General features: G+C 42.8%; 1 protein-coding gene across 12 annotated transcripts in view; it reads left to right on the forward strand.

Annotated features, from left to right (window-relative positions):
- FOXP1 (forkhead box P1) overlaps positions 1–19781 on the forward strand; it is a 389251-nt gene that overhangs the window by 355629 nt on the left and 13841 nt on the right. For 10 of the 12 annotated variants that reach the window (XM_075053034.1, XM_075053035.1, XM_075053031.1 and 7 more), the window contains 4 exons: positions 5471–5554; positions 14235–14436; positions 14543–14622; positions 15277–15378. In XM_075053034.1, the coding sequence (XP_074909135.1) occupies positions 5471–5554; positions 14235–14436; positions 14543–14622; positions 15277–15378 (468 nt within the window). The remainder of the gene's footprint in view (positions 1–5470; positions 5555–14234; positions 14437–14542; positions 14623–15276; positions 15379–19781) is intronic. The other 2 variants (XM_075053039.1, XM_075053041.1) reach the window with 1 other exon arrangement.

Raw genomic sequence — 19781 nt, forward strand, 5'->3', positions numbered from 1 at the left:
CAAAGAAGGGGAAATTAAAACAATGTTGTACATTATATAGTTACCAGCTATTGAAAAACCTATTTTGTATGCAAGACAGCAGTGTAGAGATATATGGAAAGCCTTGGGCTAAGTACAGAAGATAATTACATTTGGAATTTTACTGAGTTAAGTCATTTATAGCTTCAAATAGTTGGAGAGAAAAATCAGCAAAAACACACTTAAACTTCTTGTTGTTACTTTTCAAGATAAGCATTTAAAAAAATGCCTTTTATCTTCTTATCTACAAATTACCCTTTTTCTTTCATAGATATTTCCTAAATTTTACTTTCAGGAACACGCTGGTCATGACACTCTTTCACTATTAGCTGAAGCAATATAAACTATTTTAATACAAGTTTTATAAAAATCAAACTACCAGTCATAAAATATCAGAGTCTTGCAGAAAATGTTATGAGAAATGGTCTGTTATTTTAACAAGTTTCTCGGGAATTAGAAAAAAAAAAAAAATCTGTAGTCTTCCTGGTAAACTGAGATATGAGATAATCTTTTACCAAGATGCAGTAATATTCAGGCTGAAGGTAAATCTAGATTCTTCAGTTACAGTCAGCTTGAAAAGCATTAATCCTTCTCTCCTGCAGTCACAGGGAAGGGCTGTGCCTGGAACTACAGCAGGATGCCCTATGTTAACAGTTGGACAGGACAGAGACAATACTTGGTTACCACCTCTCCATAAGCCCTTGACAATATTTTTGAAAGATTTATCAGTGGTGCATTCTACTGATTGTTATAAGTGACTAACAGTTACAGCTTCACATGCATTTAGTGCTGGGGAATACCTCTTAGCTTAGAGTCATTGCATGGGAAGGCAGCGTAAGGTCCCCAAGACAAGAACATCATTTCAAAGTGGTGTGTGGGCCAAAAAGTTCTGGATTTGTTTTTACCAAGCATACTAGCACAGTAGATAGGATGAACTGGAAGCTTCATTTAGACAGGGATGTTGATAACAGAGTGAGACCATCTGTGCATTAGCCAGCAAGGATAGGTGGTGGAGGAGGGTGGTCCTGCTTCTGAAACGTACCTGTAATTCCCCTCTTCTCCCTCTCCTTTCATGCTGTGTATCAGTCCTCTGATACTTTAAAAAAAACAAAACAAAACAAAACAAAACCTGCCTAAACATGTATGAGGATTTGTCCTCTAGTACCTAGTTCATCTGGCTATGACATGTTTTTGCACAGAACCATAATAAAACAGAAGTCTGGCCCAATGGCAGGGTTTTCAGTGATGTGGTCTGCAGTGCCCAATGTGTTGTAGCAGGAGCAGTTGGACTAACTAAGACCATTGACCTGATACTCCCACAGTGGAGTTACCAACAGAGTGGTGACAACAAGCCCTGTGGCCAGCTGTCGGAGTTTGTGAGCTTCATCGAAGAGGGACCTGTAGCCTTTCCCACTTGACCTGCGGTGCTCAGCACTGACAAGAAGCTTTGCCTTCCAGTGGAGCTAAGAAGTATCGCACACTGTTGAGGGTCCAACACCATGGCAAGATCTAAATGCCACACCATTTCATGCATGTACAGTCCCATCAAGACAGGTAGAATTTAACAAATTCATTCCACCTGAGGGATGCACTTCAGGTTTTGTGTGATGGACCCAGATGCAAGCCTTTCTTTTTTTTCTTACGCTTTTATTTATTTTACGCACCATAGTTTTATCAGTGTCGTAGACAGAGATAAGTGTAACGTCTTTTAAAGAAAGTAATTTTTAAATGAACTTTTTGAAAAAAACAGGTCAGATCTGCTTTGTGTTTGATTGCAAATGCCCCTTTGCAGAAGTATCTCAAAGCTTTGTTCTCAGCATTTCCATCACAAATATACTTAAAATATTGCACACAAGGTAGAGATCTTCTCATATTTCACTTTGTTTAAACCATCTTGACATAATCGTTTGTTGCCATTATAAATAGCAAGAATTGGGCTGCTGGGTAAGACACAAACACAGGAATATAGCCCTATCCTTAGCTAGTTCTTAGCTGGAATAGGACATCCATTTTGCAGCACCACCTTTGAGTGGAAAAAACATTTTGGGACAGCACCAAGGCTATGATAACTTTAAAAAAATTATCTCCTAATGGGAGAAAATGAAGGTAGCTGGCCATTTTCAGTGTAGTGAAAACACTGCTTGGGCCTGTTTTCCTAAAGCATCCATTGACACTCTTGAAAAGTGGATCCTGAACCCTTCTAGTGCACAGCCTAACTAGGCACATAACGGGAGGGAAGAGGCTATGTCTTGGTTGTCTCTTGCATTGCCTGTGACTGGTTTCCTTCTCCTTTGTCCTTGGTCTGTCCAAAATCCTGCTGCTGAAGCAATCTCCCCTTCCTGTTGATGTGGCCATGTTGCTCCCATTGAATGCCTTTGCTGGGTTTCCATTTTCACATTCCTGCTCCTTGCCATTATTTTCTGTCTGGTTTTCCTCCTGTGCAGTTTCTCCATCATCTGTGCCCAATGCCTTCTCTCTTGCTCCTTGGTTGCCAGACTCCCATGCTGTCCCCTCACCTTGAGTCCCTTCTGGCCTGCGCTTTCTGTGCCTTCCCTCTCCTGCCTTTCCTTACCTGTGTAGTTTTAGGATTTAAGCTCTCCTTGGCAAGGCATGTGTCTTGGTGTCCAAGTTTGCAAAGCATGTACCTTGCTCTGGATGTGTTTTGTGTTGAACCACAGTTAGGCACCTACATTATGGTTGTAGCCCACAGAGGTGAGGGAAACCTCACAAAATCAGGCTTATCATGAAGAACTGGGTGGCCATCTGAAAACTCCCACCATGCAGAGCTTTCCAAATGGATCTAGGAAAAAAGAATGAGGCTTCAGATGGGACTGTATTATAGTCCTCAGACCCCCCATACAGAGCAGATCCTTTCGTATGTGGCAGAACAGTCCTTGCCCAAGAACACTATCGGTAGATCAAGAGCATTTTCCTGCATGTTGACTAGTAATCCCCATTTCTGGACCATCTGCACTCCAGTGAGTGCCGCCAGTGAGAATTTGTTCCCATCGGTGGCCGAGCAAGCCCTCATGGCTTCTTTTTTATGACCCGACTGACCGGAGGGGCTACTAGTGACATTCTAGTTTTATATCACTACTGCTTCCTGACCTAAGGGAAAAACAGTTTAAAGAAATTCTTCGGATTTTTTTACTTCTCTTCAGTGCTTTGAAACTGAGAGACCTCTATTTTTCATAATTTAAACTCCTGCCTAACTGGGTGAGTGTTTGAATTCCTAGACTATGACAAAATGCTAGCATGTGTCTGCCTGAAATGTCGAGAGGATCTTTAATAACCTCCATCCACTAGAAATGGCGTTAAAAGCATTGCTAAGACGATGAGTGAAAGCACTACAAACAAGGACCCCGGCCGTTTGGAAGGAGGTGCACCGCTCCGTTTCGCCAAGGGGGCCTGGAGGAACCGCTGCAGGGTGTGCCTTGTGCTGCCCGGGTGCCTTTCCCTCCTGCCGCCGTGCTGGTGCAGGCAGGAAGCTTTCAGGTGCCTGCCTTCTATTTGTTTTGGCTAGAAGATGTTGTTCTTCTGCAGTAAGTAGCCTGCAGACCAAAATTTAATGCACAGATGACCCCGCCAAGCAGCCCGTGGGCCCGGCGACTGCTCCAAATAAGAGATTGCACAACAGAGCTGCGCTGGGAGTACAACTATTTCTCTGTTTTAATTTGTTTTGTGTGAAGCACGGCGGCTGAGGGGTGAGACCTCTCTCTGAAGAGGTCCTCAGAGGACTCTGAGAGGGAGAAGTTTCTGCTGCAGCGCTACGATAAGAGCCCGTCACTGCCCTTTGGCTCTCCTGTGAAGTCCAGCGCAGATCTGGTGTCCAGATTGCAGGAGATCTGCTATAGGTGTCAGGTTTTTCTCTCTTGCCATTGAGGTTTTTGACCAAGAAAAGACCAGCCATTTGAAAAGCTTTTTTCAAGTTGGGTTTTTTGGGGGGGTTTTTTTTGGGTTTTTTTTTTTTTTTTTTTTGCTTTTGCACTTCCAGAGCACACAGTGGTGACACCATTTTTTCCTTTATTTAATTCCTGTCTTGGAAACCCGTGTGCCAAGTTTTATCCCATCACGATGCCTTTCTGGCACGGTCAGAAGCCCCTTGCCTTGTGAAGAGCAAGACAACCTTGACTGTAAGGTTATGAATGGGGATTTATGACCAAGTCTCCTTTTATATACACTTAGCCCAACTTTTCTGCTACAAACAGATGATGGTGATAAGGTGGGCAGGTTGTTTAAAGTTTTGCTGGAATGCGAGCACAGTTTCTCCTCTTGGCACCAGGAATCTGGCTTGTCTAAAGCAAAAACTCAGCTCGGCAAAATTGTCATTTGTAAGAACCTGATCCAAGTCCTGCTGGAAACAGGAGCCTTTATGTTGGGCATGTAGGTTAATAACACCCCTTTTTCATTATTATTATTTCTTAATATCTTTCCACTGGTTTGTTGGGGTTTTTTTGAAGAGCAGCTGGAAAAAGTCCTGTTTGCACATACAAAAAATGTCTCGTTTCCAAAAATAATGAGATTTATTGTCTGTCCAGTGCGTTGAAACGTATTGGGAAGCTGTCCTGGCCAAGGATGCTTATGGTGTGTTCCCGAGACACCAGCTGTGGCCTGGTGCAGATCTCAACCAAAAAATGCAAGAGACATCCAGAGCAGGAGCTTTGCCTCAACTCTTGGGCACGATGTGACCAATGAGAAGGGGTGAAAGCGTTGGAGCTGTGGCGTTTTGTGCCCTCAGACGAGTGCTCTGGGGCAGTTCCAGGCTGTTAGCCTTTCCCACCCCGCTGCCCTCAAGCGTACACCAAAGGGATGCTGGCAACTCACACTGCTGCTCCTGCCTCCTGCTCAGGGTGCTCCTGCTCAGGTTCCCAGCCCGGCAGCCCAGGGTGACCCGCCGAGGGGCTGTGCCACCTTCTCAAGTAAAACCAAGGTGCTTCCTAGAGCCGAGGCCGCCTGCCGTGCCCCGCCGAGGTGCCTCGTGTGGTTTAACCACCGCTGTCTTCTGCGCTCGCTGCACATGCCGCAAAGCCTGTACGTGACGTAAAAGCCACGCTCCATTTGTGCCTCTTGTTTTCTGGTCTGAAAGGAGGCAAATGCATCTTGGAGCTGCTGCCTCGCTTGCTTTCTGCTGCGCCTCCTGAACTGGAGTGGGGCTGGTTAATAAACATGATTCACTGTTGTCTTTTAGCTGTCAGGGCTAGAGTGAAGCTCTTGGTGCCAGCAGGTCTAGCTCTTCTCACTCGAGCGCTAATGCATTTTGCTTTGGGAAATAGTGACACCCAGCACCACGTGTTAGCTTTACCTCACGAATAGACCATATACAATTTCCAAACTACTCAGCAATAAAACTCTTCTGTCTCATGCCTTGGTGCCAGCTGTTTAATTAGGAATAAGCAGAGGCTGGGTTTTATTCGTATGAGTAACAGAGGATATTTTTCTCCCCCCTTTTCAGCTTGCAAAAGATAAAGAGCGCCTGCAAGCCATGATGACACACCTGCATGTGAAGTCAACTGAACCAAAAGCCACCCCTCAGCCCGTAAGTACCAAACTGTACTGAAAGAAAACAAAACCTCACAACAAACCTCTCTTTCCTGTTCCTCACCGGAGTGTATGATGCAAAGTGTGGCCCGCTTCAGAGCCGGTCGTGGTGAGGAGATGCACAGTGCTACTTTGCAGGAGGCACCGCCACGGGCACCCGGGCTTCGTCATCCCCCTCTCTTCAGGGAGTTTGAAAGAAGTTTTGTTCTAAAGCTGACGCACTGGGCCTTTTTCTGGCCTCACGTGCTAGCCTGTGAGTCGCTTTGCATCAGTCCGACTTGCATGAAATCTTAGGAATTGTTAAGAAGGAGATGTAATTAAATTATATTTAGTATATTTATTTTGCTTTCTCCTTGTCTGACAGACATTTACAGTAGAAGAGACTCTAGCTGCATGTTTTGATGATAATCGGGGTTACCCAGTATCAAGTTTTACACTGTTGAAACTGAGAAGGGAAACCTTCTCTGCCCCAGATTGCCCTCTAAAAAAGGGGGTGTGGGGGAAGCAAGTGGCTTTGCAAGTGGCAACTCCTGGGTAACCCCAACCCCAGACAAATCCACCATCTCATTCCCTGACCAAAATGACTCTTCTTCAGCTGTTGTTTTCTCCCAACCTCTTAACGCTGAAAATGTTCCTCAGAGCTTCCAATGATTATTCAAAATGGAGAGAGTGCTTTGCTTCTTGATTTTAAGATTTGTAAGATTTAAAGGTACACTGGCTTTATTTGATTTTGCTTTGAGTCATTGTGTGAAAATTAATTGAGCGTTGACAATCTATAGTTAGTACTAGCAATTTTAATCAATATGCAATGATGCAGCATAATGACAAAGTATTGGTTTATCTGTTTTGACTGATTTTTTTTCTATAAATAAAGCAAACACACACCCATATATGTGTGATTTATGGTGATAGAAATAAAAAGGAGTCAGACTATTAACCCAGCAAATATGGTAGCCTGCCAAGATGCAGTTGGTAGACAAAATTAATGTCTGAAACAGAACACATTACAGAGATAGAGAACATAAAATCATTAAACACTTCGCGCACCCATTTTTACTAGAAAAGGATTTCTCAGTTTCCGTGTAGTTGGAAATAAATGGCTGCAGAAGTGCACAGGGAGGCTACTAGACAGAAAACTGCAGGCTATTCAGCGATACTGGAGCAGATGTCAAAGTCAATGGGAAATTTCGGGGCCTTCTTGGAGAGAGTTGAGTGGTAGGTATAAACCCTTCCATTTAAGCTGTTGAGGTGCCTAAAATTGCTTGATCCAGTGGATACCAGCCCTCTAGAGTAGAAACTACTCACGGTGTCTATAAAAATAGCATTCTTCTAGTTCCTCGCATCCATCTCAGCCTGAATGCAAATGCTTCAGTGCATTGTTGGCAAAGTATGTAGACCCAACAGAATGGGGAGGAGGTTTGGTTTCTATAGCTCTTACTGGATTAAAAATTAAAACAGCGGAATAATCTGGGAGTCTCAAAGCACTCTGCCTTGAGGCCTTTCATAACAGCGGTGCCCCTCAGGAGGAAGGATTAAAAACTAAAGGGAGGAAATCATAAGAAGGCGAGCAGCGTTTGGCAAGGCAGCTCGTGATCGATGCTCGGCCGCGGAGGGCAGGAAGCTTTCGCGGGTGTTGTAGGCTACGGAGATACCAGGCGGTGTCGCCATGAAGATTAGTGTTAACAGCTAATAAACAGGGAAAAGCAGCGGGGAAAAAAAAAGGCAAAAAAAGAATAAAAAAAAAGGAAAAAGAAAAAAGTGAACGCAGGGGGAAAAGGGCTGTCTTGATTAGTATTAAAAATGTTTTACATTCTGGAAAATTATAGCTTTGTTGGGGACCTCCTACTAAATTTATTTTTAACTGCTCTATTGAAAATTCTGTACCACTAGTCAACATTATCTCTCAGTTGCTCAGCACAGTGTTTCTTTATTAAAAGAAATAGGCATGAATATTTTTGACTGAAAAATTAATAGCTTTTGAATTCATACACAGCAGGTTTTCTTTTGCAAAGAAGTCCAATATCGCTGCACAGCACTTCTATAACCATTTATTTAGAGTCCAAGTCAAACCTTTGACAGCTAGAGCAGTGTTACAAGCCAACATAAAGAACTCCAAGATGTAAACCAACAATAGGCAGTCTGTGTGAGGTTTGCCATTGTCAAATACATAGATTGTTTGGATTAGTTTATGTAAATGTACTGTTGTATTACCCTTTGGAAAAAAAAAGATCACATTTGTGTATGAAAAGTGGTTTCGTTCACAGGCAGCATTATAAATTCCTTATCCTTTAACTTACATGTTAGAAGTAAAAATTTGTGCCTGACAGGCCTATATTGTGTGGCACTCTGTTGTTGGATTGAAACTGCCTTCTTTTCATTTATTGAAATATAGAAAAATTTATTATAGATACCATCTGATAAATCGGAAATTATTAAAATATGTATAGGTGAAGCATTTGAAAATTAATTATAAAATGTAGAAGTATAGTGTTTTGCATAAATTGTGCTTTCCTACTGAAAAAAATACACAGGGATTGCACAGACTGTGCTAGACCCTAGTCCTTTTAACTCAGTGGGATAGGACTTTGGTAAAAAGATCTGATGACCATTATTGCAGTGCAAAGTATTCTTTACATCCAGTAATTAATTTTTTTTTGCCAACACAACTAATGCAAGGTGTATGTTAGAATTAATATATTATGGTACATTGGTGATTTTTAGAGGAAAGAACAGCTGCGAATCCAAACATAGCAGTGAATTGGGATTTAAAATTACAGCCTTTTCATGACTGAGGAAATGTTTTTATTCTGCATAAAGGATCCTAATGCTTGTTTCTAAACTATTTTGTTACTGGCAGGTAAAATTGGTGACTGAGCGTCTGTGTTAACCACGTGCCATTTGTAATCCACACTGACCATTGGTACCGTCTTTGCCTTTTGGGCTTCAGGCAGTAGCTGAGCGGGTGGTTTTGGACCAGTTTGGCCCAGTGGGACCGCAGCCAGGTTCTTGGCAGTTGTGCATCAATTTGAAAGTCGCCCAGCTTTGGGGAAGGGTTGCTTGTCCAGTCTAGCTATGTCCATCTATCACATGCCCACCTTTGGGTGGCTTTAGCTCCTTGCAGTAATTTTGACCTTGGGAAGGGCAGTGGAGTGGCCCATGTATTTCACTACACCAGTCCACCAAGACACCTGTTCAATAAAGCTCTTTAGTCCTATTAAAGCTGATGAGATTTAAGCACGTTCTTACGTAGTGTAGTGGTGGATGGCCTAAATCGTTGGCAGATAGACAGACACGTATGCGGGGAGGTCACTGTTGATGTCTGGTGTACTGCAAAGGGCAACTCTTCCCCTGCTCCTGGGGGAGCTGCTGGGGAGGGAGAGCATATCAGGAGCTGGGGCAGCGCTCAGTGCCACCTTTAAAAATGTCTGACTTTATAATTAAAATGCCCAACAGTGCAGCACTTTAAAAGAAAATGGAAGTGTCCCACAACTTAAGACTTGGAGTAGGCAAAGTTGTTCCTATTACTGCTCATTGTGTTGTTTTGGTGAGACTAAAGGGCCCGAATAAAGTGAGAGCAAAGCTATCTGTGAAGGAATATGCTGTGGCATACTTTTGTAAGGTGAATTTTTTTTTCAAGGTAAAAAAAACCCAAAAAACAAAAAAGCAAAAACCAAACACCACAACACAAAAGCCAGAACTACAGTTTCTCAAGAATCATCATTCTGGTTTTGCTATTAAGATACCTTCCCCTACATGCTATTTTCATTGATGTTAGCGACCAGCATAATAGGTTGAAATGGAAATGTGCTTTCTTTTGGGGGATTAACTTCTGTTGAAGTTCATAGCAAGGGAAGGAAAAGGAAAAAGCATCAACCAACAAGTAATTCTGCATACTAGGTGCTATAGCCATCTTTTAAAAATAGACAGAAAACTTAAAGAAACTTTTGGCACTTTAAATAAAATGCACTGTTAGATATCCCTTCTTTAATGTATTTTTTTACCCTAACCATAGCAGTTATGATTGTTTTGAAATACTGTTTTTAGCAACTGTAATAACAAAGCATTAAAAAAAAAAATAGTCTTTTAACTCTTGAGGTAATGACTGAGCATTTTAGCTGCTGTAGCCATACTTTATAGTTTGAAAAAATAACGATACGCAGCAATAAAGAGAGATTCTCAAGCACAACAAAAGCTGTTTTTATATACTGGTTTTCATTAAGTCTCACTCCTCAGCTTCAGTTTCCTTAGTATTCCTGCCAATAACAACACCTGCTAAGTGATTGCTGCCTGCCAGGCTCTGCATCTAATACACTAATGTGTCCAGGCTGAAACGAGAGAGGAAGACACAGCATTTAACAAAGTTTTAGGCCCAGCGTTAGCTTTCTCTCCCACCCTTGGTGTCAAGAAAAGGAGTCTCTGCTTCAGAGTGTTTCAGTCCCAGGAACTTGGTGCAGATAAATACTCAGCCCCAGCTGGGACCGTAGCAGCAGCATCCATCGCAGCGGAGTCACTGCCCTGCAGCAGTGGGTATGGCCCCACTGTGACACTTAAAAATATTTTTTTTTTTCTTTTTAAAAGAGTTTCAGGGGCTTTTTTATGTGCAGCCACTATTGTCATGTTTACACAAAAAGAAATCAGACTTAGCCCTAGTGGGAGAGCCACTTACTGGAAATCTATTTTACGGGGTGAAGGAGAGGGTTACCTCTCTGCCTTGTTTGTATCTAAAGAAAAAAAAAGAAAATGACTCAGTCATCACCTTTAGTAGGAAGACATGACTATTTCTTGAAAGAGAAGGTTAATAATAAAATCCTAAGCAGGATATTGAACACTGAAACAATTATGGCATTTATGATTAAGTTAAAACAGTGTGAGGAAATGTTCTCAAAAAACAGAACTGAACAAAGTACCCAACAATGTTCAGTGATTGAATTTGCAGAATTTTAGCACCTAAAACTGTTGTGGGCTTTGGTGGGTTTTCTGTTGTGTTTTATTTTCTTCTTCTTGTTTTGGGGAATTTTTTTTTTTTTTTTCTAAGGCTGGAGGAAATCATCCCTCCCACCATCCCTAGTACAAACATTACAAAACATTTAACTCTTTGGTGCAAGGGCTGTACTCTCCAGTGTACTTGGAGAGTGCCCCACATTGTGCCTTATTGCCATGCAAGAGTTCTTGCTCATTCAAGTGCTAACTCTGTGACTTGGGCTCCCTCCCATCTGACAGCAATGATACCTCATCCAAAAATTACAGTATGTGGGAAACAGGCTGTGTGCAAAATACCAACACGAACAACTTTTCTAATCATAGTAACTTGTTTTTAAATAGAAAATGCAAACAGGGAGAAACTGTTTCCATCAGGAAAAGAAACCCTCCCTGCCTGGTCCCTCCCTGATCTTTGCCCTGCACAATCATCCACGGCCGCTTTCACGTTTCTAATTGACGCCAATATTAAGATTTAATAGTTTACCGTTCAGATTAATAATTCAAGATGGCAACAAAACCAACACCATTCATAATTTGTTATTCTGCTCTAATTCACAACTGATTTTTCAGCCTTTGCGCTATAGATGCAACAAAGAAAGCAGCAGCGAAGGTCTGTGGAGGGAGCACAGCCCTCTCCTCCCTTACCCTGGCTTGTGTTTTGGTAACAGCACCGGTAGGGATCGGACCCTGGCTGGAAGAGGAGAGTGTCATCAAATAAAACACGGAAAAAGGAAAAACTTCGCTAGCGATCGACAAGGTCGTGTTTCATTAACTTGTTGGTTCAGGCTCGCAAATGGTCGTCGGAGGTGAAACGCAGCAGACTCGCTGTGTTCCAGCTTTTTGTTCTCTCTTTCCTCACAGACTGCAGTCATGTTTAATTTGGAAACTGGGCTCCTTTGGCAAATTAGCAATTAGAACAATTTTGTGGGAATATGTATATGTGTCATTAGTTTTCCTGCAAATTAATAGCGAGAGCAGAGGTCAGGCAGAAATTTTCCACTTGACTGCAGCTCCTCTGTTGAGATTTGGCACTTTGTTTTGGAACGGCCACAGCTGCTCAAAGCCACAGTCTTCCTTTAGGAACTGTCTTTTAATTAGTTTACCTCATAGCCATTATTACAAATATTACTGCCTCCCCTCCTTGAAATAAAATTACTGTTTCTACAAAATATTCCGGTGACATCTTGCACCACTGCACATTGATGGTGGGGTCACTTGGATGCAGCGTTTAATCATTAGATCACCTCCATAAGCATCTCCTAATTAGAGTCCTTACAATACAATTTTATCTGGTAATTAGCTGAGATTGGCTGCTTCCTCTGTAGCTTATTAGTGGCAGCCCAGCAGTGGGTGTGAATCGCAGTGTCATTTGTCAAGCCTGTTAAAGCCCCCCCCTTTGCTCGTCCTCTTCTGTGTTTATTCCTAGTCGCTACCTACGCTGAAAAGCCTAAAGAAATTTAACTTGATTCAAATTCTTTAAGTGGGGAATGCTGACCTTTGTGGATCCTTTCTTGCAGTTCCCTAGTAGAAACAGATTAAATGTTAAGTTTTTACACACTAAAAAAGGAAGGGGACTCTTTTGATATGGAGTAGTTGAAGCCGTAATGATGAAGCACGAGCAGTGATCTTTCCAACAGGAGGGCCCGGCTGCCGAGCCTGTGCCAGAGACGGGCACTTAAAATTGATGCAGATTTGCTCGCAGTTATTGGACTGTTAAAATGTCCATTTAGAAACTGAGATAAAATACAGTAGATTTAATTTCATGGTGAGACCTGTCGGTTGTACTATTATTATTGTCACTGGTCCTTTTATCATATGTAATAGATGGATAGATGGATAACAGGGGGACATTACTATATACATGTCCCTAATCAGTGTCCTTAAATCACGCCAGTCAACAAACGGACTGGGCTCTCACACGTGGCGGCAGTGCCCGACACCGCAGGGGTTTGAGCAGGCGTGCTCACCTCCAGGCTGCAGTTAGCGGTTCACGCCGGCGCGGGAGTCTCTGGGAAATCAATACCCGTATTTCACCGCCTTTCACGATCCCTCACTGGGTTCGTGCTCTCCGGCTTTGCCACGAAGTGTTAAATATTTCCCGCTGGAAGGTGAAGCATCATTTGTAAGCACCTGCAGAGGAAGATGGGTGTTTGCAGGTCTGCTGCTCACCACCTCCTTTCCTTGGAGCAGTGCTGGAGCTGCCAGTGCACTGTCGTGGTCGTACGGCAGCGAGCTGTGCTGGGCATTTGTGGCTGGGGTTTCCCTCGGCTTGCTCTATCTCACCGTCGGAAGGGAAAAGCAATCACAATTTATCTGTCGCTCAGCTGCACCCTTTCTGTGGGCGATGGGTTTTTTTGTGTTGGTATTTTTTCTGTAATATTGGAGCCCTTTATTTTCCACTACCTTTGTTTTGGATAAATCCTATTATTTTTGTAAAGAAATGTTATTTGTGGCTATAAACTCATATGGGGGATGCTAATAGGAGTTTTCTTATCTGGTTACTTTCATACGAGGACAGTTAATAATGGTGCCTTATGGATAAACGTGAGATATTTGGGGGCATAGCTGAGTAGTGTGCCTTGCCTTCATCTGAAAAGGTTTAATGTCCAGCAAAAAGGAATTTTAATCATGAACAAAAGTTGTAAAATTCTGGCCCTGTTAAATTCAGTAGGAATTTTGCTACTGACTTCAATGGGGTCAGGATTTCACCAATATTATTCGCGAAACTGCCTAAGGGAAGGAAACGTGGAAGTAGTCAAAGAGCCCTTCTCTCGGTCGTCTTTTCTGATGTTGTAGTTAAGAGATTGGATTGTTTGTTTAAAATACTTCAGCAGGAGTGACCTATTGAGACGGAGCATCGTCTTTCAAAGGACGTTGTAGGGCAAAAAGAAAGGGTCGGGGAGGAATGTGGATGCTGGTTATATAAATAGGGTTGTGTATCGAAAACACTTTGAGTTGGAGCTGGGTTTGATACACAATCCTAGAGGCAGTTGCGTTTTACAGCCTGCTGTGGCAAGCTGCCATTTGTCCGGGGCTGGGCTTTGTGCAGGTAATGCTGATGCCTTCTGTCCTAGGAGGAAAAAAAAGAGTGATGCCACTTCTGCGGGGCTGAATGCTTGCAGTATTTTGTGCAGTGTGATTAATTAAATTATTCCAGTGTTAACCTACTTTGGGCTTTGCTTTTAAAATGGATGAACAGAGGGAAAAAAAAAAAGCCCAAATGCTGAAGAGAGAGATTGCATTTCTCTCTAGTACGTCCCTAGGAAAGTCTTGCCTTTTATTTTAAGCCTGATGCCTTCAATGAAATATCCAAGAAGACTGATTAGAAGCCATGCATAATGATAGCATGGAAATAAGAGATGTGTGGGGTTTAGACTGTGAAACAATGGAACTAAATATTAAAATGATTATGTACTGTGTGAGATCTTGTTTTAAGGTTTAGATAAAAATCCACGATTTGTAGTTCTGGCAGGAGGCCACGTTATTCTTTTTTTAAATCTATTTGGAAATGTATATATTTATTCCCCTTTACTGGCTCCTAATAGAGATGTTACAACAGCATTTTGTGCTGAAGTAAGCACTCAGGCTGCGTTGTCCAGTTCAAACTGAGGAAGACTCCGTTATCGAGAATTTTCTCTGCAGCCCTTAATTAGCTAGAAATGCCGTTTGTAACGAAACCCTTGTCCTTCCCTCTGCAGCTGAATCTGGTATCGAGCGTCACGCTTTCCAAGACTGCATCCGAGGCGTCTCCGCAGAGCTTACCTCATACTCCCACCACCCCGACTGCGCCCATCACTCCCGTCACGCAGGGACCATCGGTCATCACTACCACGAGCATGCACAATGTCGGACCCATCCGGAGGCGGTACTCGGATAAATACAACGTCCCCATTTCTTCAGGTAAAGGGGTTCTGGTGGCGCAGCCCCTTTGGTGGGGCGGCTTGCTGTTGCCCACAGCCCGGCAGCAGCAGGCTGTGATGATAACAGAACAACTGCTCTTATTTAGCAGATATTGCCCAGAACCAAGAATTTTATAAGAACGCGGAAGTTAGACCACCATTCACGTATGCATCTTTAATTAGACAGGTAAGCTGAGCCAAACACACACATTTGGATTAAAAAAAAAAAAAATCTCCCTATATGTGCACACTCTGGATTAAATAGATTTTCAAACCTTTGGTATGTAAGCGTGCTCAAATGCTCAAACCTTTACTATAAGGGTTTTTAGAACTGCAATATATAACATAATTGCTTTTGATTAAGTATTACAATACGATGTGATTATTAGGAAATTCATTTCACACAACAGTGAAAATGAGCCTGTTTAAAGATGGCAAGTCAATTATCACAAGCTACAGTAATCTCTGATCCCTAGAATTAATCTGAGCTCTAAATAATTACTGAGCTTTAATCAGCTAGTGAAATGTTTTGCATTTCTCTTTGATTCTGCTTTATGAATGACTAATAAATTAATATTTCTGTAAGGAAACAGAAATAAAAACTCAAAACAATTAGATAATTCCATTTTGAATTTTGCCATTGAACTGTTAAATACAGCCATTAATCTTAGTTCACATTGTGAAAATCCTCCTTTGGATTTTTTCCTCCAAATCTCTTCTTTCTTTCTTTCTTCCTTTTTTCCTTCCTTTCTTTCCTTTTTTTATTTGGTAAAGTAAAACTGTGAGTCTGTTTTGTACTGGTGTGCTCATAACTGATCTTGCAATTGCTTTGCTTCACAAGGCCATCCTCGAATCTCCAGAAAAACAGCTAACACTAAATGAAATCTACAACTGGTTCACGCGAATGTTTGCCTACTTCAGACGCAACGCGGCGACGTGGAAGGTAAGCCTTAGCGCGCCTATGCCTCTTGTCTTTGATACCTGACACGTACAGCATAGACATTGCTGATGACATAACAAATTCTAATGACATGTGGACATGAAAATTTAGATCGGCAGTTTTGACACACACTGGGTGCCTTATCTGCAGGAACAATTTGATATTTGGCAGAAAAATTCTTCTGCCTTTGGAAACCACTAATTGAATCCCCATTATTGGCTTTTATGTTCTGTGATTATGCCACGAGTTCCTCTGTGTGGTTGCTGCTAGCAGTGAAACTGAAGCCCTTCAGCTGGAACGTATTAGGAAAAAAAAAAAAAGAGGTAAAGTTATTGTGTCAGTAGAAGATACACTGTTTGTCTTTTTAGTTGTGCAGACTGTAATCACAACAATGACTTTTCTTCCTAGGATCTATAGAGCGGCGGATTTCTTTCCTCAATCAATTGACTCTTAACTACATATACAGATCTGTTATAAACTTCCTCTTTTTTTTTTTTTTTAATCACACAGCAGAAGTTTGTTGAACATAATATGCAAGAAGCAGGCCCCACAATAAGAAACATATTTAACAGAAATAAATTTGTTATTTGGCACTTTAATTTCCTACCATAACTATATCAGATATTGTTAGATAAGAGGTCTGGGGAGTTAATTTTATCTTGTATTTTGGGGGGCCACACCTTCCCGTATATATAGCATTATAACGGCCACACTGGCTTCTGAAGCTAGTGCAATTACAAATGAATGAATCAAATAACAGGATCTTGTATCGCTGTAAAAATTGCACCCCTGATACTTTGAGGCTCCCCTAATCTACACAACACTGTTGCTCTCAAACAGCTTCAAATGACCAGGTGGGGTGAATATGTCCCATACACACTGTTTCCTCAGCTCTTTCTGGTTTTCTTGTCTCAGCCTACATTTAGGATTAATTCCTTCAGAGGATGGAGCTAAAAATGGTCCTTGGAAGTTAGCTTGGTTTTCAGTAGCATGTTTTGCTTTTAATTCAGATCCCAGTGCAATTTTGTACATTTTCAACCTTGGTCTAGAAGCTCTTAGGTTCAGGAAAAGTCTCTGTGATTGCTGCTTTGATTCCTTCACTGCAGTTGGAAAACATGAGCAGTGTTTCACTTTGCAGCTTCCTTACTATCCAGAAAGGAAATTAACTTTCCCTGATTTAAGATCCTTTTAGACCTGCCTGTCTTTTGCTGCTGGAGTGGTTCCAGTAGGACTTTTCAGCAGCTGCAGGTGTGGGTGCTAAAGTAAAAATCCTATTTAATTCCAGCAGCAAAGGGAAGGGTAGTGGAGGAGGGAGTGGAAGAAGGCAGCAGGCAGCCCTGGCTGTATCTCCTGCAAGGCTAGTTTTAGGAATTAGCTTTGTGCGTCACATAAAATCCAGTCCCAGAAGCCACGTGCACTTACAGTGTGCTTCTGCAGAGGAAGAGAGGCTGAGCTGCAGACCCTTGGGCTTGCAGAAGGGCAAAGTGTGTCTGGGGGAGGCAGGTACCATTTGGAGACCCCTCCTGGACACCTTGACCTCATGCAGGTGTCCAGGTCCTGCTTCACCTACCTGGGAAGAAAAACTTCACCCCAAGTTCCATTGGCGCTAGGAAAATTGGCAACCGCTTGAAGTAATGCAGGTTTTCGTGCTGAAGACTGCTCAGATTTATGCCAGCCTTCAGGAACAGCGGGGATGAAAATGCAGCTCTGGATTGGCATGACGGGAAGCCCACGGGGCGCAGAACAAGCACAAGGGGCTAATTGCAGAATCAGAATAATCTGAATGTATACGTGCTGATTTGTGCTCACCTTCAGCTAATGCTTAGGGGGCATTTGGGTCAGTGTTCCCCCAGTTTAGGGTCAGGGTTTGGCGTGGGCAAGCTTCCCTGAGCCCTCTTTCAAAAAGAGTGCAGAAATAAAGACCTTTAAAAAATGAACCTCTTTCCCAAAATGCAGTACAGCAGAGCCTGAGCAGTTATTAAAATAACAAACCCTTTCATTTACTGCATTCAAGCATGTTCAGGGTAATTTTTCTGCAAAAGTGGCTTGCATACAAATATTTTTAACAAGGTAAATATATAATCTTACAATAATAGCTCCTAATTTTTCTGTTAAGCTGATTGCTGGGGGAGCACTGTGAACTGGTTCTGACAGGTCAGAGGCAATGTCTGTTTGCTTTTATTTTTTGGAGTAATTTGCTGGCACTGAGTCGCAGCCATGAGGCACAGGCTGCAGGTGTGGCTCCGAAACGTTGGGGTATTGTTCAAATAAAACTGTTAGATAGCAAGTATCCAGAGGCAGGGGAAAGAAAACAATTTTTTTCTGTGGTGAATTCCTTAAATAAGTGTTCACGTGTAACATAGAAAGCGAGGGCAACGCTTCATGGACATCTTGCAAATGCTCAACTTGTCTGTCTGAACGTCTTCAGCAAGAGCCTGATCCAGCAGCCTTAACCGTCAATTGCACATTGACTTCAAGAGAACAAGAACAGACTGTAAAGTATTTCTCCAGCATTAAATTTATTTAAAGAAGAACACAAATATTTCTGCTCAGCCGTGTATTTAGAGACTGTTTACAAACTCTGAGGACTCCCTTCGCTGAACTTTGCTGTGTGCGTTTGATCAACTGCTGTATGAACTACAAGATCAGCTTTCACTGGGGGAAATAGCGTTATTATTCTTACATTTTGCTCCAGACTTGACAGTGTTCCCATTTTCACAGGAAACTGCCTGAGTTACCCAGATGTGGGCCCGCAGCCCTGTGTCGGGTTGCACTAGTGCGGCACCCACCAGCAGTTGCTGAGCTGGCTGATTTTAGCCTGTAAGGTGTGGGGCGTTTGCATGTTTTTCCTCCACCTCAAAATAGGGGATTTTGCCAAAAATTTCAAAACTAGTGAAATCTGGAAGAGGTGGGAGAGGGAAAAAAAAATCATTAAAAAACAAGAACAGAAGAAAGTAAGGGCAGAAGGAAGCAGCCCTGATGGACAGGTTGACTTTCTGCTAGATTTCTGCCTTGCTGAGAGGAAAACCATATCCAGGGTTTATATTTCCACCAGTTCACAAGGAGATTAGTATGGAAAAGCCAAAGTGCCGGGATCGGGCACCTACAGCCAGAGGAGATGCGTTTGCGCTCAAGCATCTGCTGAGCAAAGGCAGTTTGAGCCCTGAATCTTCCCCTGTACCAGAGACGGGAGTGTGGGGACTGTGCTAGGGATTGCAGAGAAATGGAAAAGTAGCAAAAGACTCTTAGCCTTCCCCTCCCAGGCACACACACCACTGCCTCTTAATTTACATGACAAATGCACTGTGCGTACCCTTTGTTTGCACAGTGATTTAGACATTCATGATTAGAGCTCCCTTTCACCATCCAGACCCGATGTTCATTAAAAAAAAAAAAAGACGACGACGACGACGACGGAAGGAAAAAAAAATTGTAGTCTCTTGGTTGCCTAGACCCAGGCCATGTGTTTGGCTGGCATTGTGCCTGCTAACGAGTCAACCAGATTGACTAAATCAATGGTGCCAGTGATGATGGATGGAGTTTGTTCGCCTGCATATTTTCAGCAAATGGCTTCTTCTGTTTTCCCTGTTTACCGAGCCCCTTTCAGCAGCGCTGGGGACAAGCTCCATGTACAAAGCTGAGTGGCTTTGTATGAGGGTATTTGCTCAGAAAACTCATAAAACGAGGAGGGAGCATGGCACTCCATTTGAGGAATAACAAGGCTCTCGTCACCGTTTCAGGGGGAGCAGGGACAGAAAAGCCTCAGCTTGCCATGACAAAGTGAGGTGTCTCATTATGTTCGGCTTCAGCAAAGGTCCGCGCACGTCGGAAGGGTCGGCCGGGCTTATCTTTCCCCAGCGCCGAGCTGCAGAGAGGACATCTGAGCATCGGATGCCATGAGCGCGGGTCCCTCTGGGTGATGAGCTGTGGGGATATTATCACTTTGTTTCGGAGAGCCCTCCTCATGTTTTCACTTGGCAGAGGCTCAGATCAGTCAGTACAGTAGTCTGCCAGAAATAGGAGCCAACTTCCATATAAGAGCAAGCCGTGGAGGCAGGAGTCGGTGCCGTGTCGGCCGGTGGGGTGCTGCCGAGCCCCCGGTCCATGCTGTGGGTGTGGATGGAGGTTCAGCACCTGATTCGCATTAGCCCAGCTGTGGGAAACCGCAGCAACACCAGCTCCAGTGCCTCTCTGCTAAATTGAGCTGTCTGTACTTACGTGAAATCCTTTCTGTTCTTTCTAACTGCTTTCTTTTCCAGGAGAGGAGAAGTTTCTTTTTGCAGAGCGTGTATATTTGTTTTGAAAATGTCTTAGCAATGTTCTTCTAGTGTTCTGTATGAAATGTGCTGTATTATACAACGTGCATGCTTAAAATGATGGCTGTTCTCATTCACACTGGGGATAAT

Source organism: Buteo buteo, chromosome 21, assembly GCF_964188355.1.
Source record: "Buteo buteo chromosome 21, bButBut1.hap1.1, whole genome shotgun sequence".
In the NCBI taxonomy this organism is placed as follows: Eukaryota; Metazoa; Chordata; class Aves; order Accipitriformes; family Accipitridae; genus Buteo; species Buteo buteo.